The following is a 23,983-nucleotide window of genomic DNA, read 5'->3' on the forward strand; positions in this document are numbered from 1 at the left end:
TCTATACAGTTTATTAAATGACAGGGTCATTAGAAAACTTTTGTTGGTTTTTTGGTGTTTCTTGGTTGTGTTTTTGGTTTTTTTGTTGTTGTTGGTTTGTTGTTTTTTTTTTTTCTTCCTAAAAATACATTCAGAGAATTCTGGGTAGTTCTTAAGCTGTGGGAAGAGAAGAGAACTAGGTTCTTCACAACTGCATTTATATTGTACATTTCATGTGTTTAGCCCGCTGGCAGAAGTAACAAACCGTCTCAACATCTGATGTTGCCTGTAGTACCTTGCAGGAGAGAGCTGACTTTGTGTTGCTTATATCCAGTTCAGTATGGTTTTTTACAATAGCCACGTGAGTGCACAGTTCTTGGAAAGGAAAAGAAGGGTGTGCAAGTAAAGATACGTTCAAAGAAAAGAAGCTATTTAACAAGCTGAGGAAATTGGCGGTTGGACTTCCTAGGAAGCCAGTTTAAAGGGAAAAGGAGCCTGGGAGAGGTGACAGTTCTTTTAAAAAGTTGTATTAAAGATACAGGGAGTCCCAAAGAGATAGAGTCTAGGAACAAGAGGAATAGTAGGAGTAGCATACAGAGGTATGTCCTGTTTCTGCTGATGCCTTGGATGATGAAGATAAAGGGAACTTATCTAAATTCGGGTGATAACAAAACTGTAATGAGCTGCATCATGTCCATGTCAGAGGAGTAGAATCCAAGTCAAACTTAAGAGGTAATCACGAAGAAGGTATTGTTCACTGCAGACAAAGTGCTATTTATTTCAGTACATGTGGGATGGGAATGATTGGCAGAGCATCTTCTGAAAAGAATTTTAGTGGAGAACAACCTGAGAGCGCCAAAAAGGTATAGAGCTGCACTGGAAAAAGATGCTTAATGGGCACAGGACTGCCAGCTGTAAGACAGATGAGGAGCACCTGCTCTGTTCTCTGCACCTTTGGTGTTAGGTGGGGTGTTGTTTGCTCTCTGGCTCTGTGCTTTGAGAATACCATGAACTGTACTGAATTTAGAAGACATCAGGGAGAATGGCCATTTAAAAAAAACAGTTAAAAAAATGTCTAGGCTAAGCCTGAGAGGGTTGGGGGGGTGGGAGGTGTGGTATGGCTGGAGAGAGAGATGACCAGCAGAAGTGCAAAATGAACCCTTGTAACAGCCGGAGGGACTGCCAGACTCTTAGCCCCCACTGGGTGAAGTGCTCTAGTAGATGATAACCTAGGCCTTCCCTCAGCAGTTGAAGACTTTTTGAGAACAGCTTAGTCAAATGTCTGTAAAAGTTTTGATGAAGTAGATAATATCTGGGGAAGAAAGATTTGTTGAGTAACTTTCTCTCCAGCCCACTTCTGTGATTATTGTGAATTCTGGGAACCAGTTCTTCCACAGAATCAGTCTGGTAGAATGATACATAGTTCTGGTTTCTACATATGGGACTACCTTGTTCTCTCCTCGATTTTTCTGCTGAATTGATGCTGTTCTGCTGATGTTTCTGTTAGTGTTCTGTGTTTTGAATGTTCAGTAAGCTGTGGTGATTCTCTTTCTTCAGACTGATGATGAAGAAGAGTCTTTCATTTTAGAGGATCCCTTTCTCTTGAACATTGATAACACGGATACACACTCCTACGACACATCTTCTGTAGCAAGCTCTGACAGCGGGGACCGGACACACCTGAAAAGGTACAGCAGGACTCATACCCTGGGAGGTTAAAAAAAAAAAAAAAAATCTCCTTTTTTGAGTGGGTAGAAGGACAGACAATCCAAAGCTCAGAACAGCTGAAACTTCCTAAGGCAACCTCCTGCTGCCTTCTCCCTGAGCTTTGCTGTGAGTGTGCAATTTGTCTGTTACTTGGGTAGGAAACCCTTAACTGCACGTGTGGATTCTGTCTCCTGCCGTTATAGTGCTGAAGTCCCAGGGGGATGCTGCAGGGACTCTGGTGAAGCTGCTTTTGACAGAACAGTGTTACTCCTGCACGATCAAGCAGGCAAAGATGGGATTTGTTTTTGCACTGAGGGCTAGCCTGTTAGAGCAATAAATATGTTTTATGTGAGATGGAGTATTTAGAGAAATTTTAATGGCATGTTTAAAACACTGAACCACGATGACTTTAAAGATCTTTCAAAGGTTTGTCTGATGAATTCCAGAGTCAGCAAGCAGCTGGTGGTTATTTTTAAAAGGTAAGTGAACTGCTGTTACTCCTGTAAATGGAATGCTAATCTTGACATCTAGAAGCAGTGTGCAATATGATGATTAGCTATAATACTGCTGACTTGTCTCATTAATTATTCAAATGATGGCCTGATGCTACTTCCTGAGCCACTCCCATCGCTTTCTTAGGTGCCATAAGAAGTTGTGATTGTTGTGTGAGCAATTGCATAGGCTAGGAACACTTCCCTAAGTGTGGTGATTTATGGTGGTGTACTGACTCGCAGTCTCTTCTTTTTTTCAAATAAGGTGGTTTGTGTTGATGTTGCTTGGAGTGGCTTAAACATTTTCCGGTACAGAGTGGGCAGAAAAACCTGGCAGTGTTATTGTCATCTTTAGGTGAAGCTAGCTGCCATGTTTATGGGTCCTTAACCATGATATAAGCTATGAACAACATGTTTCTTGAGCCAACCTGTGAGCTTCTTAACTTGTGCACCTCTGGAGGGATAAGAGCCAAATGTTGTGTTACTGTTGGAAATTTGGCTTTCCGGAGGTGTGTGCTTGGCAACAAAATTGCAACCTTGGTGCGGATTTTCCCTGTGCTGTAGGTGCTACAGTATACCCATGTTCTTTAGAAATAATTGTACCCCTGCACTAGTTACTTTTTAAATATGTTTTCCCCATGAACAGAAACACTTAACCTTTCAGATCAGATCCAGCTGTATTTTAATTTAATGTTATTTTTTAAGCATACATCCAGTTTTCCTAGAGGTCTGTATTCTGCTGATCAGCCTTTTCCGATTGAGTGTTTTCCTTAGATATTCACCTTTAAAGGCTGAAACTTCCTGACTCGCTACAAGATTAATTGAAGAGCAAAAGTGTTGCTTTCAGGCTTTATTAATAAGTTCTAAGGTTTGCAGATCTGTGCTTGAAACTTACAATTTGTTTGAAGAACTATTCCTCCCCCCCAGAGATGAGTTAAAAACAGATTTTATGCAGGCACAGCAGTGCATAGCAGGCTTTGCTAATAATCTCATGTGTGTTTAATTCTGTGCACGTAGGCCCCAAGAATAAGAATGGAATCTGCATGAGTTATGGGTGCGTGTAGACTTTACCTGCTGGTTTAGCTATGGGTTAGGCAAAGTTCCAAACTTTTATTCAGTTCCAACGCATTTGGTTTATTTCTTATTTCCTTAGGAAGAAAAAACTCCCAGATTCTCTCTCACTCCATGGATCAGTTATACGGCTCTCGCTTCTGAAAGGGATTTCTGCCCAAATAGTATCTGCAGCAGTAAGTGTCTTTTTCTCCAGGTTGCATCCATTAACAAAAATTTGAACCTCTTCTGTTGTGGAAGAGTGTGCGTGCGGTGATCTCCCTCCCCTTACTACTAGTTCTTGATAAAACTAACATATTTTTGATATGTAAACTACTGACTAGTAATCCCTAGCCAGTAGTATCGGGTATTAGCTGAGCTGTTGCAGCAGCAGTACAGTAGGTCCTCTCTAATACAGAGTTGTGTGCTAGTTGTCATTAAACCTGGTGGGAAATGTTAATACAAAATGATAGCACTGCTATTGTTCTGCCTGCTTGAAGCTGCTGGGAACAGGTTTGCTTAATGCCTGCAGCAGGCATGCAGCACACTCGATGCTGTGAGCTGAGCGAGGAGCAGGTTTGCGTGTTCCTGCAACTGCGCTTGAGGCACAGGGGCAGCAGAGCTGGTCTGTCGGTTGTACTGCCGGGGGAAACCTGACCGCCCGAGATCGCAGCCAAGGTGGTGATTCTCGAAGCGTGTGGTTTCCGAGGCGTGCAAGGTAGGCTGGTTAAAACAGAACACAAGTGGCTCAGCTGGGAGTGTTTTGTGATGGCTGTGACCAGGGTTGCAGTGTGGTGCCACTGGCTGTTCCCTGCGTTGGCAGAGGTGTGGGTGAGCCACCGGGATGGGAAGCTAGTGAGGTGTGCTAGACAGGGCAGCGGGAAATGGGATTGCCACTGATGTCTGTGCCATGTACAAAGAGAATACTGAAAACTTACTAAGATTAGACTGCTTTAAGAAAAACACAGTAACTTTCATGTGGAATTACAGGATATTCTGCTGCTTCTCCATTTCTGCATGCTTTCTCATCCTTTCTGAGTATTTCTAGCTGGTGGTTCCCTCCACACTTCTGCCCTGGTGGGACTATTAGAATGCAGCTTGTGTTGATTCTTCTGCATGTTGTAGTTCTAATTATTAGATGTATGCACGGAGCTGGGAGTTCTGTCTCTCTTACGCCTTGTCCTGTTTTTCTAGGACAAAGTGGATGCCGGCTTGCCCACTGCAATTGTAAGTAACAATATTCAAGTACTGTATAGTTAGGTTTTGTGCAAGTTTGTTAAAGCAGTAATTTAAGACAGCTGATAAACACACCTTCCTTCTTACCCTTACTAAGGATTTTCGACTATAAGGGGTGAGAGAAGCTGCATGAAAGATCTGGTTCTTGGGAGCAGAGTTCAGCCTTTCTCAGCTGCCCTTCTGCAGTTCAAGCCCCGGGTTTTCCCCTTTTTCATGTCATTTTCAGGACTCGTTAGTTGCACGCCTAACCTTTCCTCGTAAGGGTGGTGCTCATCTGTTGAACATGTTGAATTCCCCTAGCTGTTTTCTTCTTTGCCAGTTATTGCTTTGACTCCTAACAATTTTTTAAAGAAACTTAAACTGCAGTGCTCATGAAGTGCTGGGTTCAAAAGCAGCACAGCCCTGTTGTAACTGAAATATGACCCTAAAATACAAAATTTCACTACAAGCCTGTCTGAAAGATACTCCTACTTACCAATTCAAATTAAACTTCTTGAAGTCAAACATGCTGATTAAAATACATCCGAAGTGAAGCTGCCTGTAGTTAAAGGAGAAGAGGTGAACATTTTAAGGAGGTGAAATACAGCAAATACTCGTTATGCCTTTCTGAGTTTTAATGTTTTAAGAAGAAACTAAAGATGTGCTTGGTTGCTTTGACTGTAGTAGCAGCAATCCATAAGAAGGTATGCTTTTGTTTAAAAAAGAAAAAGGAAAAAAACCATAGTCACATCTAAGGGAAAAGGTGGCACAGCAAAATTGGAAGCACGCTGCGACTGATGTGCACATAGGATAAAAACCTATACTTACATAATCCAGACGTTAAACCACTTAATTTTGTAGTCTGACTTATGCTTGCTAAGAAATAAAAAAAAAGAAAAATCTTAATATATCTGCACCATTATGTGATTTCTATGAAGTTTTATTTAATTGGGTGCAGGTTTGCAAGTGCAATAGAATCTTGGAGCTGTGTTTAATTCCCCACGGAAGGAAGCTGGAGTCTCTGGGCTTGCTGTGGACTGTCTCTTCAGGGGACCAGTGCTGCCCCGGGTTGTGTAAGAGTTCAGATGTGGGTGTAGCAGCTGAGGGAGAAGACCCCTCTGAATATTTATACTCGGCTATCACAGCAAAAGAACGAGACTGACCTTACAGAGAAGAAATTTCATTGTGGGTACTGCTCTGAGCGTTTGAATTTCAAACAGCAGAGGAGGAGGCAGCCCTCTGAACTTGAGAAAATCTGTATACAATACTTCTCTAGCTTTCACACAGAAATTGCTTGTCACTTACAGATGTAATAATTTTCTATTTTATAACCTTCTAAATCTTCCCCTTTGGGCAAACTTTGCGTGAATATAGTGAGAGTTTAAGTGGCGGATTTGTGACAGACGTTTCTTCTACTTTCAATCTTTTTGCATGACTCTTTCAGGCAGCATCAAACCTGATAGCAGTGGGCACTTCCCATGGGTTAGCGCTGATATTTGGTAAGTTAAAAATAAAGTTTTGAGGTTTTTGCATTTTGATGATCTTTAAAAAAAACCCCAAAAAACCCAAACGCACACAAACAATAAGAACCCAGCCTGAATTAGAACTGCGGAGTGAATTTCTTCTAATATTTTCTGGTTGTGCTAAATGTGATTTTTTTCAGTAAAGAAAAGCACAAGTAATATTTTAGTTGTCCTTATTCACTTCTTTCTTCTGCTTTGTTGGGGACTGGCCCATTGGTATTGAGAATTTTAGTTCTGTGGCAGTTGTCTAAAGAGCATTTTTGTATGTTTAAATTACTCTGTTTTCATGTGGAAGAAACCAGAACCATTATAAAACCATGGTATCATACGGTATTAATCTTCTTCCCATGACATAGTACCTGCCAGCATTAGGGAAAATTCAAGTGTGTTCCTTGGGAGGTAGAACTTGTGACCCATGGCTCCTGCAGGCTTGCATCATAGGTTTTCCTTCCCTGACCTTCCCCTGCACCACTCACCTCTATGCCTCTTCATTCTGTTATTCTTCCCTTCCTCTTATCACCAGACTTTCTTTAAAAAGTTTCTGAGCTCATGATTCTGACCAAATTCTTAACAATTTTAGGAATTTCGTTATCCTCTTTATTTTTATTTCTAAGTTGGCTGAAGTTATTCAAGGGACCAAAAGTTATGGGGCACAGGGTACAACAGAAGGATGGGAAAGACTGTGACAGTCTAAGACTCACCTTCCTGGAGGTTTAGACATTAAACTATTTTCCATTTGCTTAATCCAGTATTGAAACAATTACAGAATGTGCTTAATCTGAATGTAAGTAATTTACCTGCTACAGTCAACATGCGATCGCACTGAATTTTCAGTAGTAGATCTCAGTGGGTTTTCTAAAATTTGACTAGTATGTGGAGATCTCCAGTATCACTACTATGGAATACATTTTTGCTCTATTTTCCTGTCGCTGTTTCTGTGTGTGGACACTATGAAGTCATAAGCTTTTAAACAAGAAGCTGTTCTCTGCAAATGTCATGAGAGATTATTTTTAGCATTTTACACTCTAGAAGGGGCTGTAGGACTCTCTATAAGCATGCAAAGAGGAAAGATCTTTCTTACCGTCATCGTGATTGTTTCTGCATCAAGTCCCATGTAAGAGGATGGACCACTGAATGCCTGAATGTCCAAGGTGTTTAGTATGCTGGGGTATTGCAGTTGCTCTATCTTGTAAGGTCTGCTTGTTCGTTTTGCTCAATGCAAGTGTGTCTAAGCAGAGTTTTCTTTGAAACATCGTTGATTGCTTTGGACCAACAGGTTTACTGTTACTTTGGCCACGATCTTTACAAGGCTGCGTAGTCTGTAGTTACTCGGTTCATTTTGTGGCCTTTAGGAAATCTGGCATAATGTCAGCTCTCTGCTAATTGGCTTTTATTAAAATGAATGTCAATACTTTGAAGAACTTCTCTGCATACTTGCAACAGGGCCTTTAAAGCTTTGTGATCTACTGAAACATAAGAAGTTATTGCTTATACAGCCACGTAATGAGCTGTATGGTCACAGCAGGTTGAGAAAAACTACTTCCCTCTATTCTGCCCTGGTGAGGTCGCATCTGAAGCCCTGTGTCCAGTTTTGGGCAGCTCAGTACCAGACAGACACCGAAGTACTGCAGTGAGCTCAGTGAAGGGGGGGCGCCAGGGTGATGACAGGCCTGAAGCACATGATGCATAAGGAGAGGCTGAGAGAATCTGGTTTCTTCTGCATGCAGAAAAAGAAGCTGGGGGGACGTCATGCTCTTACCTTCTACTACCTAATGGAAAGGTACAGAGAAGAGAGACTTGGACCGTTCTTAAGGGTCCATGGTGTTCGGTAATGAGGCAGTGGATCCAAGTTGCATCGTGGGAAGCTCTGATGAGCTTTTTCACCATGAGGGTGATGAAGCATTAGGTAAGGGTTGAGAGAGGATGTGTAATCTGCATCCTTGGGGATATTCAAAACTCAGCAGAGCCCTGAGCAAGCTGATCTCGTTGACTTTGCTTGGAGCAGCAGGACTGGGCCAGAGACATCTACAGCTCCTTTGCTGTTATTCTGTGAGCCTATGCTGTAATTTCAAGGCGATGAGCAATGCCATGCCATCCAACTTTGTTTCAGATGTGGGCACGAATGCTTCCTGGACACTTCTGTTCTCTGCTAAATTCTTTTGGTTCTGTAACTAAAACGTGGGTGTTCACCCCAGTGCTCTCAGATCTGTTTGCACAGACAGAAATCCTTGCAGGATTTGGCTGTGTGAGGTCACCTTGTGTGCAGAAAGAGAGGATTAGTGATCTGGCTTGATTTTATTCTGTATTTTAAACCAGCAGTTAGACTGTAGACCAATCAATTTCTGTACTTTTTTAATGAAAACATTTTTCTACTAGACATGTTAATTAGGATGAGATTTACTCCCTGGAGTTTTCTAAGCTGTGTGCATGGTTTATACTGTACAATGAAAATACCATCTCTTTTGGCCTGCAAAAACGTAGGTCTGTTTTCTGGTTGAATGTTGCTGGTGTTCAAATTTCTCTGAACAGTTTTATGTCACTAGCAGATTTTGAACCCTTTAGTTTTTCTTTAATTTCTTTAGCTATTTCATTAGTCTATTCTCATAAGTCCACCTGTACCTGTTGACTTGTCCGCTTCGTCCTTTTGAAGGAAGACTTGGGGAGCTTCCATTCTGCTTTTTTGAATGCTTCTGTTGGCTCTTGAAAAATTATCACAGGACAATTCTCAGATTGCACATATAATCTTTGGAAACCAATATTTTTCTTGCGGATTAGAATTGGATTAGATGCCAACTCTTTGACATCCTGAAAGTTGCAGAACTGTTGGTAGGAAGGGATGTCTGGAGGCCTGTAGTCACTCCTTGTTTGGTGCAGGACTGTCACCAATAACTGGTTTGGGGCTGCCTGGCTGTTTCTAGCCAAGTCTTGAAAAAAAACTTACGAATGAAAAATGCTGCCCAACAGGCAAATATGCATGCACGTGCTCCTCTGGTAACCTGCTCTAGGGCCACATAATGTTGCAGGGGAAAAAAAAAATCCTAACAACCCATCTAAACCTCTCTATCTGCCATTTCTGGTATTTGCCATTTGTTACATGACGTGATGTTGCTGAGAAGAGTTTTTGGTGCTCTATCTTTCAGGTAGTTTATCTTCTGTTTGACACTTTGTTACCACATTTGGATAATGACAGCTTTTTCTGCCTTAGGAACACTACCCTTAGTTTGTTTCTAGTGCTGTGCTTGATTAGGGAATCTTTGTTCTATTATAAATGAGGGGCCATCCTTTTGCCAAATTATTTCTGAAACTTTTTTCAGAGTTTTGAGCATTGTGCAAATGAGCAATTATGCTGTGTACCATCACTTGAGGATCACTAGCTGAAATGGAGAAGTGCTCTCCCAGCATGCCTATAGCAATAAACAAATAATCTTTAAACTTTTTATTTCTCCATCTTTCTAGAAGAGCTAGGAGGTTTTTACAGTACTCAAAAACTAGCACTTAAATGGAACTCACTGAAATGTGTTATTTTTCATTAAGACTTTATGTTCCAGACAGAAAACTTCTATATAGCTAAACTTTGTTTAGATTAGTGTTGAACCATTTATTTTCTCTGTTGGCTGTAAAACTTACAGTTAGTGTCCTGAGTCTTTGTTGAGGTGTGGGGGTAGCATGGTATCTTGAGAGAACAGGTAGTGTAAATACCTAAAGACAGCATTAAATCTAGATTTTGGGGACCGTTGTCCTTGGTTGGTTTTTGAAGTTAATGGGGAGTTGACTGGCTGGCTGGTGGTAACTGCTGAAAACAGTTCTACCAGTTACATCACTGTGAACTTCCAGTTTTATTTCCTCTCACCACTTTTTGTTTTTAATACTATGAAGTCCAAATTCATAAACTCATTTTTCTTCAGTAATTCCATACACTTTTTAAACAGTTTTGTTTTTAAAACACCAGCTATCACAGCATCCTCTCAGTTACTTTATAAATGAAAAGGGGAAGTGTTAAAAAAAAGAAACACTGCCAGCAAAATCTGAAGGTTCTGTCTGTTATTGAATTTTATCACATATATGCTGTTTGTTACTTAACTCCTTTTATGTTGACTTCTGGCTTTTTCTTTCCTCTTTTGGCCCTTTCTGTGTGGAATGAAAAGGAAAAGGTACAGTAACACTGCACTGTGCACGTACCCTGCATGAACAACTCCTGTCTTGCCCAGTTTGCATGTTGTCTTACGTATCAGAACTTAAGATACCAGATAAGCAGCGAGTAAGGCAGTGCAGTAACCAGCCAGTGGCTAACACTACTGGGCCAGTCTGGGAACTGGTTGTTGAATGCATATGCATTGCACACTTCCAGACTCCCTAGGAAAGAGCAGCAGAGGAACAGGTCAATGTGCTGTTTATGTTTTAGGGCAGCACGTCCATAGCTGTTGGCAAAGGCATTATTTCAGGGCGGGACAAAGGCTCTTCCGTGAAGTCACCGTTCATGTATTTCTGCCTGAGAGCTGCCAAGTGGGAGCACTGTGGAACCCAATTCAAAGAGCTGGAAGCCAGAAGCTGTGAAACCCATGCAAGCAGATGGCATCTGACAGCTCTGCTCATGCGCCAGTTATGCAGCTGAGGAAGGAGTAGTGGGTTCCTGATGTGGTAGCCACAGGTGATCTGACGTAGCCCCTGCTCTGAGTAATCAGTTTGCTAGCCTAAGGTGGGGGTAGGGGATGTGGAGGAGGGTTCAGCGTGCCCTGGTTTAGGGGACAGCTGTTGTGACAGTGGGGGAGATGGCATCTGCAGCCTGTCCCAGTAGCTCACCATCTCTTGTCCTCCTGATCCCCAGGCCCAAGAGGGATGTACCTCCTGGGAGAGCAGTTACTCATGCTGGGCCAGAGAAAGGTGGGAGGAAAGGACCTATTCATAAAATTTGTAGTATTTGAGTAATTCTGCAGGAAATAAAGCAGGCCTTTCAAACTCAGGAAAATCACGGCTTAAGAAAAAGATCTGGATGAAAACCTGGTGATCTGATAAGTAATGACTTCTGGAGTGCTCTGCTTATTCCTTTGTTGTGGAAAGCGACTTTTTTCATATTCACAAACTTGTTTTTATCATTTACGTGTAGAGCTGTATCAAAATGCCATCTCATTTTGACTTCAGACTTCGAGAACAACACATAGTTACTGCTAGAAATTTTTCAGAGGAAAAACTGCGTTATGTAAATAGCAAATTAAAAACTTTTTGACAATTGATAGCCACCTTTTTTTTCCCAAGCATTTAGAAAAAGCTTTTTATGCTTAATCCTAGTTGTGCTTTAATTGAAAGCTGGTAATATTAATCTGGAAATTCATCAGATCACCTTTTATAACAGTTTGCTTTGTTTTTATTACTCTGCCAGTTGATAGGAGCTCATTGATTCAGGTATCTTGCTTTGCTTTGGAAGCAATTTCATCCATCTTATTCATAGTTGGTTGGTTTGTTTGCTTGTTTTTTTTAATCTTATCTAAAGGCTCCTCCTTGTGTGTCATCTTTTCACTGGCTGGAAACAAGTACTGGCGTGGGTTTCTCTGGGGTTAGTGGTCCGAGTGACTGTTTCTCAATTCTGAAAATGATCTCTGGCAGACAATGGGCCCTTCCTTCTTAGGAAGGAATAATTTGACTCACACAAAGCATTTAATTTTTGGGGTGGAGTGGGGGTCTTTTTTATTTTGAATTAACGTTGTGGGTGAGGGAAGGAGAAAATGGGTTTGACAGTTTATGTGGGTATACATATAAAGATGTAAAGCTGGACTGAAAGTAGTATTGATTCTGAAGCTGCTGCCCTTTTGCAGCAAAAGCTGTGAAAGATTCTCCTTTTTCATGCCTTACAGGAAACAAGTTATCGATTGCTTTACTGACAGGTTTAAGCTGAAGTGGAAAGAACAGAATGCACTTTGCTTTAATAGCAAGAGCTGCGGTATTCACCTTGTTTTTAAATGTATTTCTATGGTTAGCAGATGGTCTTTTTGTAAGTGAACTCTATTTCCAGACCTCTAGAACAGGAATTATTTCTAAGGGACTTGAAGGACACCACTTGGAGAATACTTCTCTGGGGAACTTTTTTTCTAGCTGTAGCTCTGTGCTGTCTGAGCTTCCGTAGACGTCTTCTATGAGTTTTTTCTTCTTTTTCTTTGACCTGTTCTGATCTATGCCATGTTACACCCTTGTCACAGTGATGTCAAGATGTTTTCTAGTAGCATGATGATTTTTATTTCCATCACATGGCTTCTGCTTTCACCTTATCCTAATAAAGAGAGTTGCGTGCAGAACAATGGCCTTACTTTTGAAGTGTTTCCACTGCCTTGTGCTTGGTAATAGAGGTGGTGGTTGAAATACCCTGTCTGGCCCCTGGAGCAGAAGGTGCTGTGTTTGCTGTGGCTCTGTGGCATCAGACTTGATCTTCAGCAAGGCTGTGTTGCACTGGAGTGGCAGATGTGATGAATTGCATGTTGGTTTTCTAATTTTTCGCTATAGTGATACTGAAGTAGTTTTGGCTCCATGTTTCTCTTACGTATTGAATGATGGCAGCCATTCACACTATAGTCACTTGAATTGTGTCCATCCTTTGTTTAGTTAAACATGAGTGTTAAGGCTTATAATTTAGGTATCTATTTATACAGCAACTTGTGTGACTGCCAGAGCTGCTTCTGTACATGTAGGTTCAGCCAATTTGAACCCTTATGTTCTTGTTGGCTTTAAAGAGGGTATTATCTTGAACGACGTCACGTTCATTTAGAAATCTAATGAGAAGTGGTATTTTACACAGATTATTTAACTGAGAAAAGTAATCTTCATCTGCCTGTAGTTTAACTGAACATCTCACACTAGAAGCAGTATCTGTATGAAATGTTCAGTGTAAACAAGTAAATGTCAGTTCTCATTTGAAAATACAACTCCTGTGTTCTCTTTGGCATAAGCCAGATTGCAGGGGAAGATAGGGACATGAAGAACAGGTAGTCTTTCCCAGAGTTGCCTTGGCTGCTTGTCATCTGACGAAGAGATGATGATTTTTATTGATATGGTCAACTGAAGGCCTCTTTCTCTTTTTTCCTGTCACAGATTGCAGGCGTTCACAAGAATCCTGATGTCTTTGAGCACCCAAATCATACGGTGTTCTCTTGGCAGCTACCGGCATGTTTTAGGTCAAAACTGACAGTTTTTTATAATACCTGGGCTTTCCTTGTGTATTTGCAAGAGAGAGCATGGCCTTTCTGTCTCCCCCAGGCCCTGTCTCATTTGGTGCACAGAACAAGTGATGTTTGTAACACCCTCTTGATCCCTACCTCTCCCCTACCGCTATCCAGGTTTTCTAGGAAAAGGGATTTTTACATTCTTTTGGGCTACTGTAGCAGATGAGTTTGTTAAGGTAGGTGCAGGAAAACAAGGAATAGATGGAAAAAGTCTTTGAACTTGTCCCTAGTCTTTCTCCTCATGCTAAACAGTGCTTTAAAGTAGCCCATGAGTTCAGATACTCTTCTTGCTAGTGTTTATTTTGGTCCTCCCACTAATGCCTCTTCATACTGGTAGAACTTGTAAGGTGACTCCCACTGTGCATGTGCTCCGCCGTCAATCCGTCTATGCAGGCCGATGAACACATCACTTTGTATTGGGGAAGAAATGGGATCCATCCATGCTCTGTTTCACATCTAGCACATTGCTAGTGGTGCTGCAACTGTCCTGTGCCTTGGGTAGTTCTTCCAGGGGGGTTCTGGTGCTCTGTTGCTGTCTGTTCCCCTGGGTCCAGTCCTTTCGCTCCCTTGCTCAAGGTGAAATCCTGCACGCTCTTTTTGCGATTCTTCTGATGTATTTCAGATCTCTAGTCTTCATTCCAACAGTCCTCACAAAACATCTTTTCATCCTCCCCCACTTAAAAGCAGGTAAAAAGTGGAGAAAGGTGGAAAAAGTAGATCCAGAACACTTGTTTTCTTAGCTTTTAAAATAAAAGCAGCCTGGGAACACAAATTCATTTTCCCTCCAATTTCTGGCCTTTATCAGCAAAACTGAGGAATAAAAGTTACATAAAATTACACTTACCAAAAGCCTGTGTTGGGGATTTGTAGCTGGTGTTCAAATCTGCGTACAGAAGTATCAGGCTCGGAAGACAGAATTAATTTTCTGTCATCTTCCTTGCTACAACTTAAGCACCACTGTAGAATAGTAAAAGGAAAGCTAGATTTTGCTGTGATTCTTCTAGGTTTCTTCTTCAGTTTGTAATACCTCTGCATTTCCATAATCTCTCTGCCTGTTTTGTACTTCTTAAAATAATTTTTTTTATTTCCCTGCAAGACGGTGTCCCGCTATCTCTGTACTAACATGTGCTCTCATCTTGTAAACTCTTTTTAAAGAACTTAACTGTAAGCCTGTGAATTGTTAATGTACCCCAAGTGAATTGTATATGTAAATAAGGGCATGATGTTAATTTTAATCATTGCTTTTTCTTTAATTCCTTACTAATTGTTCTGCTCTAGATCAGAACCAGGCTCTCCGTCTGTGTTTGGGCAGCACTGCTGTTGGCGCCCAGTACGGGGCTATCTCTGCTCTCAGTATCAACAATGACTGTTCAAGGCTCCTGTGTGGCTTTGCGAAAGGACAGGTAATTCCCCTAGGATGAGATGGTTCAGTGCTCTGTCCTTCTGCAGGCTGTTACGGGGAGGCTTGCCAGCAGTGACGATAGCTCCAAGCTGGTTCTGTGCTGAGGAGCTGTATGTGTGTCTTGATCTGCCCACAGCTTTTCTTGGCCAGGCAATTCCTGCATCCAGTGAGCTGACTCGGGTTGTTTGGGGTAGGTTGCTGTGGAGAAAAGGGGTGATGCAGAATATAGGGAAGGATTCGATTAGTTATGGTTCGTTGTGACAGAAGTCCTGCTCCTGGTAAACTGAAATGTGCCATGGCACACTAGGACAACTAGCTTAGTCTTTCTAGGTCACTTTGAGATCTAGGTTTTGTTATTACAGCTAGTTTCTACTGTGGTGATGACTTGAGATTTTTGCAACTCATATCTAGCCCCAAAGTTAATTTTTACTAATACCTTACTTCTGTTGTATGACAGAAGCACCATAGCTTTTGAATGCAGGGGAAAAAGGGGTTGAGTCTGCTGTTGTAGTTTTATGCCCTTCTCTGAACCTAAAGAGAGAGAAAGCAATTCCTGAACAAAAGCTGTAGGACTAAAACTAAACTAAAACAGATAGAAGTTAACTTGGTAAAATTTAGAGCTCCATGGAATACAAAGAAGGCTGCTTTGTTTTTCTTTTTAATTTCATTTTGTTTTGCTCCTTTGACTTTCACCCTCATTCTAGGTAAAACACACTGCAGTGCCTATGACAGAGCTAAACGACAGATTGCTCCAGACCATGTGGAAATACAGATTTGATCCATGCAGACCAGTAGCCAGTTTTAAATGATACTCAGATAAAATATTTTGGAGCAGCAGTTCTGAAACATCTGGTCTGTGTTTGTATCAAAGTATCTAACTTTGATAGATGGTTTCTGGAACTATATAAAATAGTATTTCCAATAAGAAGTTTGATTCAAATTGTAATCTTAGCTCTTCTGGGCTAAATATTCCACAGGTACGCAGTAAGTAGTTTGGGACTTTCTGGTTCTTAGTTGAGAAATTGCCTGAATGTAATATCCAAGCGCAAGCCAAGCAACTGCTGCCTGACCTGTCATGCTGAGAAAAAGCAGGAGAGGAGTGACAGGGTTCATGGTAGCCATGGAGATGATTGAGTTTTGCTGATGGGTGTTAGCAGAGATTTTTCAACTGTTCACTGGTTCTGTGAGAGAGAAATGCGTTGAACCACTTCAAAGGGTGTTGTGTGGTAGCAAAGTTATCTTACACTCTTTAATTGTGTGATCAGGCAGGTAGCTGTGAGGCGAGTGAGTTCGGGCAGGTGGTGAGAGCTTTTCAAAAGGACATGATTCAAAGTTGTGAAGGTAACCCTAATGTTGTCAACAGAACTATAAGCTGATAAGTGAACTGATTGTAAAAACAGGGTAGGAACAGATTTCAGACCACTTTTCTTTAATATGAAGACCTTACTGACCCAGGGTGATACTGGGAATATAGAGATTTATTGATGTGCTAACGCACAAGATGATGGAGAGAACGCCTTGGCAGTAAATGTGTACTGAGAACAATCTGCTTGCAGATCACAATGTGGGATCTGGCCAGTGGGAAGCTGCTACGATCAATAACAGATGCCCACCCGCCAGGAACAGCCATTTTGCACATCAAGGTAACAAACACTACAGGTACTCCTTGTATACTACTTCTTTTTTTCCTTCAAAGTACACACCTGTGTTCAGTCAATGTGTTGACTTTCCTTGTGTAGCACTTTTAGATTTACAGATGAGAGCAGCTACTTAGGAGCTATATGGCAGTAGTATCCAGAGGTAAGAGAAATGAGCAGAAATTCTATTTAAAAAAGAAACAGTATTTTGAGAGCTGAAATAATGGTATCGGTTGTGAGTTGTACTGTAACAAACTGTCATTTTCTGTTATAACTCCCCTCTCTCATGCCAAAATCTACGAAGAATTAGTTTCTAGAATACATTTCTCTAAATCTTGCAGTGGTTTGAACATGACTTGCCAACTTTAAAGAGTCTGAAGCTCAGAAAGCAGCTTCTGTCAGCAGTTTTTCAAATAGCTTGTTGGGAATGTTTGGATTGAAAAAGAAATCATTTGTGGCTTCTTGCTCAACATAGCATTGTTGCCACACACAGAAACTCTTATCTGATTTTGTGCATGGCTTTGTTTTATGTGGACCTCTCCTACCAGAGTGTAATGCTCCTCGGCAGCCTGGTCGGAACAGTGACTTTGGTGCCTCACCCAAACTCTTCTCTCTTCTCCTTTCCTGGACCTTGCTGAGACATCGCAGAACCACACAGTGTCACACATGGAGCTAGTGTAGTGGGCCTTGTGGGGCACATTGCTCAAGGACAGGTTCTCACGTGCTGGTTGGTCTCACCTGGCTAACCAAAAATGTTTTGTGGGTGTGGAGGTGCCCCCTTTTGCTGCTGTATCTTTCACGCTTCCCCCTCTGCCATCTTTGCCCTGTGCCTACGGATGAATATTCCCCTGTGCCAGGTCCTCTGCTCCTAGTGCCCCCCTTCTCTAGCTTGTGACCTGGAGCAGTAGCAGTGTTGAAGAGTACTCAGACACAGCTCTACAGGCCAGATGCTTGTGCTGCTAGATGCTGAGTTGCAGAGTCCTCCAGAACGGTGCCTCAGCTATGGCTGTGACCCTTTCTTATTTTCATTATTTGGTATCATTAGTAGTTCTGGATGGTTTGGATTTTGGTCTGTTTGTGCCTGCAGCCCATTCACCAGCTCCTGGCCTTGAGGCTGTGAGCTGTTCTAGTGGTAACACAGGTTTTGGCATGCTGGGGTTCTGAACTGCAATAGAAAGTAATGAGACTTTGATAACAAAAATTTAGTAATAGGGCTTGCTGTAGGGGTGAAGATGAAACATTAAACCTTGCTTTTCTTACACATCATAAAAAAACCCAACCAATAATTGTCTCAGCTCTGTGTGCTAAAAGTGTCTTTCTGGTAGGTGCAATGATTGTACTTTTGTGTGCTGTTAATGATGCCATAGCGTAGATTTTTCTATCCCTTTTTTTGTAATTTATTTCTTAGTGTCGCTTTTAATCTAATTATCTGTTCAGTTTACAGATGACCCGACGCTTGCAATTTGCAATGACAGTGGAGGCTCCGTATTTGAACTGTCATTTAAGTAAGACAATAACTTTTAAGTACCCATAGAAAGTACAAGAAACTAATGCTGGGTCATAACTTGTGAAACCTAAGCAAATAAAGCTACTGCCTGAATGTTGAAGGTGTAATTTAGGGCTGTAGTATAATTTCACAGCTGAAGTAAGATGCTATCTGGCAATGTAATAGTCTAAGAATATTGTCCAGAATCTTGGCATTTATTGTGGGCTCCTGGTAGTTTTTCTTGTTTCATTAGTGAGAGCTGCCCTGCAGTAACTGCTTGTTTTCTTCTTGGCCTCTTCAAGAGGAGGAGGGACAAGGAAGAAGGATTGACAGTCTAGGGAGTCTGGGCTTTACTGTTAAATAAGATCTTAAGGAATTCTTGTCTGTATCTGAGCAGCTGTATGGGACTGCTTCCAGTGACAGACTGAAAATGATCCCTGGAGCTGTGTAAAGGACTTCTTAAAAACGTTTGTGATCCTTCACACTTTTGAGATTTCCTGGGATTGTTGGGTTGATCTCTTCTTGATGGCTGGACACCAAGCTGATCTCATTTCTTTACAGGAGGGTTATGGGAGTGAGAACATGTGAATCGCGGTGTCTCTTCAGTGGCTCAAAGGGGGAAGTTTGCTGTATTGAACCGTTACATGCAAAAGTTGAGCTGAGAGACCATCCTATCACCCAATATTCACTGCTGGCTATGGCCTCCCTAACAAAGGTAACTTGCTGCTTGCAGAAGGCTTTGCGTGAGAAATCACAAAGGAGAAGTCTTCTGGTATATACTGAAACATTTTTATTTTGCGTTTTTGTTTTTCTTGAAGATACTGGTTATTGGCCTGAAGCCATCTCTGAAGGTGTGGATGACCTTTCCCTACGGTCGTGTGAGTAATGAAGGCAAACAGTTGCGTTTTGGGTTATGGCTAGAGTGAAGGGGATGAGATTAGGACCAGGTGTTTGGTATTGCTGCTTTATCAGTATGCAGTAAACTTTGCCCTGCGGAATTGTAGTGATAATCTGTTGGTCTCTTGTGGGCAGAGAGGAGGTGGAAAAGCTGCTTTCAGCTGTACCTGTGTGAAGATGCTGAATTTCTCCATTAAGTAGGAAGAGTGGAACACGGGAGCCCCTCAACTGCTTCTTTTGTCTTGTGTGCAGCCTGGACACACCCTCAGATGGGACGTTAGCCTGATTATCATGGAATCACAGAATGGTTTGGGTTGGAAGGGACCTTAAAGATCATCTAGTTCCAATGCACCTGCCATGAGCAGGGTCACCTTCCACTAGACCAGGCTGCTCGAAGCCCCATCCAGCCTGGCCTTGAACACTGCCAGGGATGGGGAGTTGTTGCCCACAGCTTCTGTGGGCAACCTGTTCCAGCGTCTCACCACCCTCACAGTAAATAATTTCTTCCTAATACCTAATTTAAATCTCCCCTCTTTCAGCTTAAAACCATTCCACCTTGTCCTGTCACTACACGCCTTTGTTAAACATCCCTTTCTGGCTTGTTTGTCAGCCCCTTTAGGTACTGGCAGCTGCTGTAAGGTCTCCCTGTAGCCTTCTCTTCTCCAGGCTGAACAACCCCAACTCTCTGCTGTCTTCGTAGGAGAGGTGCTCCAACCCTCTGGTCATCTTTGTGGCCTCTGGACTCGCTCCAACAGATCCATGGCTACAATCACCTTGGACTGGGGCCATTGCTTTACATAAGAACCATACAATGGAACCCTTAATTGCAGGGACAGAAAACAAAGTGGAATTAGAGCACTACACAATCTTCTAAACTCTTGATTATTCACTTTCACTAGTGCAATTCCTCTTGGAAAAGCAGCTGGGGGCAGATGCGGGGTATGTTGTTGGGAGAATGGAGACAAGGTTGCTAGCAAGCTGCAGCTTGTCCATCAATCCTTTTGAGATTGGATCTATATTAAGCAACTAGGGCACGGGTTTTGTGACCATCCACTTTGCCAAGAGTCACACATTGCCCCTGAACTGTCTGGCTGGACTGAAGAGCAGAAGCTACTGCTCAGCTGCCAGCAGATCAGGAAATTGCTTTACATCCTGTGTGTGTACATGGCAAAGTCAGCGAGTAGCAGCTGATGAACAGCATGTGTCCTGGAACTGAGGTTCTGCCTTGTGTACCTTAAATACCCGCTGTGCTTTTTGTCTAACAGATGGACCCTTCTAGTGTCCCTCTTCTGGCGTGGCACTTTGTGGCTGTACAGAACTCTGTGAACCCCATGCTTGCGTTTTGTCGAGGAGACGTCGTGCATTTTCTTTTGGTAAGCCTTGGAAGTTTTGTGCTGTTTTTCAGATGGCCACATCTTGCTCACATGTTCCGTTGACTGAGCCTCTGTCTCAGTGAAAGTACGGTGTCTGTGCATGCTGGGGATGTCTGCAGCTTGCAGCCAGCTTGGGAAAACAAACCTGCTGGCCATTGCTCTTCAGCAGGCGGTGGTGCTCTTCCATGAGAATCTGGAGGCATGAGCTTTATGTGTTCCAGGAGTGATGATGTGCTACTTACCTCATTTCTACTGGAGGGAGAAGAATGTGGATTGGTTTTGGGGAGATCACATGAATTCAAGATACTGTTTCATTTTTTTTTGCTTTAAAAGATGAGCCTGGAAAACACTTGCATAAACCACTAAGACAACAGCTTTCAGGTCCTGGTGGCATGTGACTTTAGGGCATGCCACTCACCCTGTTTGATCTGCAGGAGTTACACAGGCAGGTGTGGTTGAAGATGATTTCATGTCTGATTTCAGTGTGAGAGCAGTACATAGGCTTCAGGAAATCTAGTATTTTGGCTTTGGAATGTTAAGTTTGTTTCCCAGCTCTGCTATCATCTTGGACATTAAGCTTTACTCGAGTACCCAGACATTGTGTTGTCAGGATTGAATCCTCCTTCTCTATCTTCTCTCTTGGTAAACTTGGGGAGAAAGAAAAAGGTGTATGTTTAAACCTGTCTTGCTGGAGATGTCTGTGCGTGCAATAGCATTGGTCTCTGCATAGATACTGAGCTCAGCTATGGCCAGTACTGCTGCTTTACTTACAGGTTACTAAACAGCAGCCACGTTACCTGAATTCAGGTGTCTCTTGCTGTACTTCAAATTGTCAAAATGTAAAAACCCCACCCATATTTTTCCTTGCAGAATGCTTTTTTGTAATGATGATGAATTAAAGGCATTTTCACATTAGTGTTCTGTGGTTCTGACTTTTATGAGCAGAAGGTACAGTATGTCCTGCATGGGAAAAGGGAAGACCCTTGACTGGCAGTTGTCGTGCAGCATCTCCCTTACATTCAGTATTCCAGTCGGATGGAACCTCTTGGGAGGCAGTGAATGCAAATCGGTCCTCCTGCAGTGTTCTGCATGAACCCTAGAGGTTCACACCCCTTTTATAACCTGAATTGCCATATATAATATGTGAGGCAGCCATGGGGGGACAATCTCTTGAACACACATAGTTTATGACATCCAACTCTTGTGGTGCAAATAGATGATTTAAAATTGGTCCAGCAGATGGTATATATTTTTACTGCCCTCTGCTTGGAGCCTTCTGTTTCCACACTTACAAGAGTGGTTTTGAAAGTGAGACCTTACGCTCCGTTGGAGAAACATGTGTGCTGCCACGTACGCTCAACGTGCCTGTCTGAGGGGAGCTCCAGACTCCTGGAGTTGGTGTGATGTCCTGTGGGAACAGAGAGGTTGAGCTGAAGAAAGTCTTGGAGTTTGAGTCAACCTTGTCCACTTTCTCTTTTAGGTAAAGAGAGATGATACTGGTGCAATACATGTCAGTAAGCAGAGGCAGCTTCATCTACACTATGACCTCATCAACTTTACTGTAAGTTTCAGTGTTAATAGACTGGTTACTTTTTTTTTTTTTGCACTAGTTTTCTTGTAAATGTATCTCAGTAGCCCTTAGTTGTATACTATTGGCTTTACAAATATAGCATGAGAAGTGGCTGTGTTTATCTGGGGCTAACTAACTGCAAACTCAAACTGGGGACTCAGTGGAAAACCAGCACGTGTGAAGTGGCAAGTAGTAGCTATAGGATAAAAAATTAGTAGCATGGAGGCAATACTGCCTTTTCTTGGGAAGGAGGGGTAGCCTTGTTGGGGAATATTTTCAAGAACCAGAGAGTCTGGAAAGAAAGATTTTTATTCTATATTCTCACTAAAAAGAATGCAAACTTCTGTGTACCTGGCTCAGTAAAATTCTAGTGTTTCTGTATATGAGTGCTTGCTAAAAGCACTGTAAATTATTTGATGCTTTCAACAAAAAAAAAATGTTCAACCCTAAAAGATATTAGAGAGTACAGCAAGTAAAACATGGAAGGCCAAAATACCAAGATGGGCATCCACATCAGCTGGAATTTTAAGTTTGTTAACAAATATGCTTGGCTCTTGAAAAAACTGAATATTGTAAAAGCAGCCAAAAAAAGCCTTTTTCTTTGCAGGGTTTTGAACATAGAAGTAGAAGCCACAGAATACGAATGACAGGCTTCGAGTTTAACTTAGACATACTTTCTTTTTTTAATGCTTCCTGATGCCATATTTCCCTCCCAAGGGATTTGAGAACAGGTGTCACAGTAGTCTTGTTTTTGAGACCTTTGGATAGGAAGTGTGCTAGAGCGTAAGTAGTGCACCGAGAGGACAAGAACTCCGGTGGATTACCATTTGTCTAGAGGTGTTTTCTGCGAAGAAGGTTCCTTGCTTTCCTCAGTGTTAGAACTGATACTCCAGAAGGAGCCTCCTTACCTTTACCTGTGGAAATATGCCCGGGTGCTGTTGTGAAGTGACTTTGTATAGTAACAAAGCTACTAGCCATCCTAGAGCTTCCAGTATTGGTACGCGAGGATATGTCCAGAGCCTGTTTTGTTGGCCTCTGATTGTGTATACATTGCTGAGATCTGTGATTTATTGCTTTTTCAGTGGATAAACTCACGGACAGCAGTGCTTCTGGACAGTGTGGAGAAGCTGCATGTTATAGATCGTCAGACGCAGGAGGAGCTGGAGACTATAGAGATCTCAGAGGTTCAGCTTGTCTACAACAGCAGCCACTTCAAATCGCTGGCGACGGGAGGCAACGTCAGCGAAGCCCTGGTAGGCACAAACGACCGGCTTGACCACAGCTAACGGTGTTTCAGCTGCCCTAAGTGGGAGCCTGGAGCTTTTGAAAAAAAGCCTTTTTGAAGCATCTTAAAAATCATACGTGCTGTTGATGTGGCCCAGTAACAGTTCATGTTTCCTTTTGCGTATTGATGTTTTTAGGAGTTCCTCTTAAGTTCCCGATCTTTGGAATACTCTGAAAAGTACAGAAAAAAAGCTGATGTGCTTTGTTCTTCAAGAGAATCCTATAGGCTGTTCTACTTTGTATGCCACAGATACTCTGCGGTAGCAGTGCCTGTGCAGTACGTGCGTTTCCTGCCCTTCTCGTAGATTTGTCGTGCGGGATAGAGAGGATGAAATGCTACGCTTGTAGGTACTACACTTCTTGTTTGAAGTAGAAAACCAAAGCCACCCATGCTAGTGGAAATTGCAAAACTTCAAACGTCACGTTTTCTACTTTTTCCTCTTTTGCTTGTCTTTTATTTTGACTTTCATATTTGGGTTGGGTTTTTTGGGTTTTTTGACCCTGACCCATGTAGTGTCTGGACATGTTTTATTCCTGAAGTAGGTATTAATTTCAGTGGCTCCTGATAGCTCCTGTGACCCACCTGTGCTTTCTGCAGCAGATTCACTTTGATGTGGTATTTGTTACTGCGATAGCATTGTGGAGTTTTTATTTAAAGCCATGGCTACAGGACAAGTTACTGCTTTCAGCTGAAAATCAGTTTTTCTACTTTGGAAAAGACTTTTCTACTTTGCCAAGAGTGTGTATAAGAAAGAGCCTTCCATCCCTGCATTCGGTCCTCCCAGTGCTTCACCAGAGATAGCCCAGGAGCTCTGAAATTCCTGGACGATATGGTTCCTGTTCAATTCTGCTGTAGTCCTGTGGAACTTGTCTGGGACTTGCTGGCCCAAACAACTAGCAGAAAGCTTATGCGGATCTGTAGTTTGGATCCACAATTTCAAGCCCAGTATAGGTTGTATGGTCATGACTCAGCTCCAGAAGCCCAAGAAGTGCCTTCAGTGCAGAATGCCAGGATTTCATAAAGACACCTCCGTCATGGTTCCCTTTGAGCACCAAGGAACAGAGGGCTTCTTCCAGTCTGAAGGACCAGATCTATGAGGGGTCTTTGCAGCCTTTAGATCTTCATAGCTGCTGCTTATCTGGCTTTCACTGCTTTATTTG

At 42.2% G+C, this 23,983-nt stretch overlaps 1 protein-coding gene across 1 annotated transcript in view; it reads left to right on the forward strand.

Annotated features, from left to right (window-relative positions):
- The window catches only part of VPS8 (VPS8 subunit of CORVET complex), a 94,602-nt gene that overhangs the window by 9,104 nt on the left and 61,515 nt on the right, over positions 1-23,983 (forward strand). Inside the window, 12 exon segments of the mRNA XM_080409698.1 lie at positions 1,537-1,667; positions 3,331-3,424; positions 4,422-4,454; positions 5,887-5,941; positions 14,452-14,576; positions 16,132-16,218; positions 17,650-17,717; positions 18,260-18,413; positions 18,517-18,576; positions 19,861-19,968; positions 21,449-21,529; positions 22,621-22,791. Coding sequence (XP_080265824.1) covers positions 1,537-1,667; positions 3,331-3,424; positions 4,422-4,454; positions 5,887-5,941; positions 14,452-14,576; positions 16,132-16,218; positions 17,650-17,717; positions 18,260-18,413; positions 18,517-18,576; positions 19,861-19,968; positions 21,449-21,529; positions 22,621-22,791 — 1,167 coding nt within the window.

Source organism: Falco punctatus (genome assembly GCF_963210335.1).
Source record: "Falco punctatus genome assembly, chromosome: 13".
Classification (NCBI taxonomy): Eukaryota; Metazoa; Chordata; class Aves; order Falconiformes; family Falconidae; genus Falco; species Falco punctatus.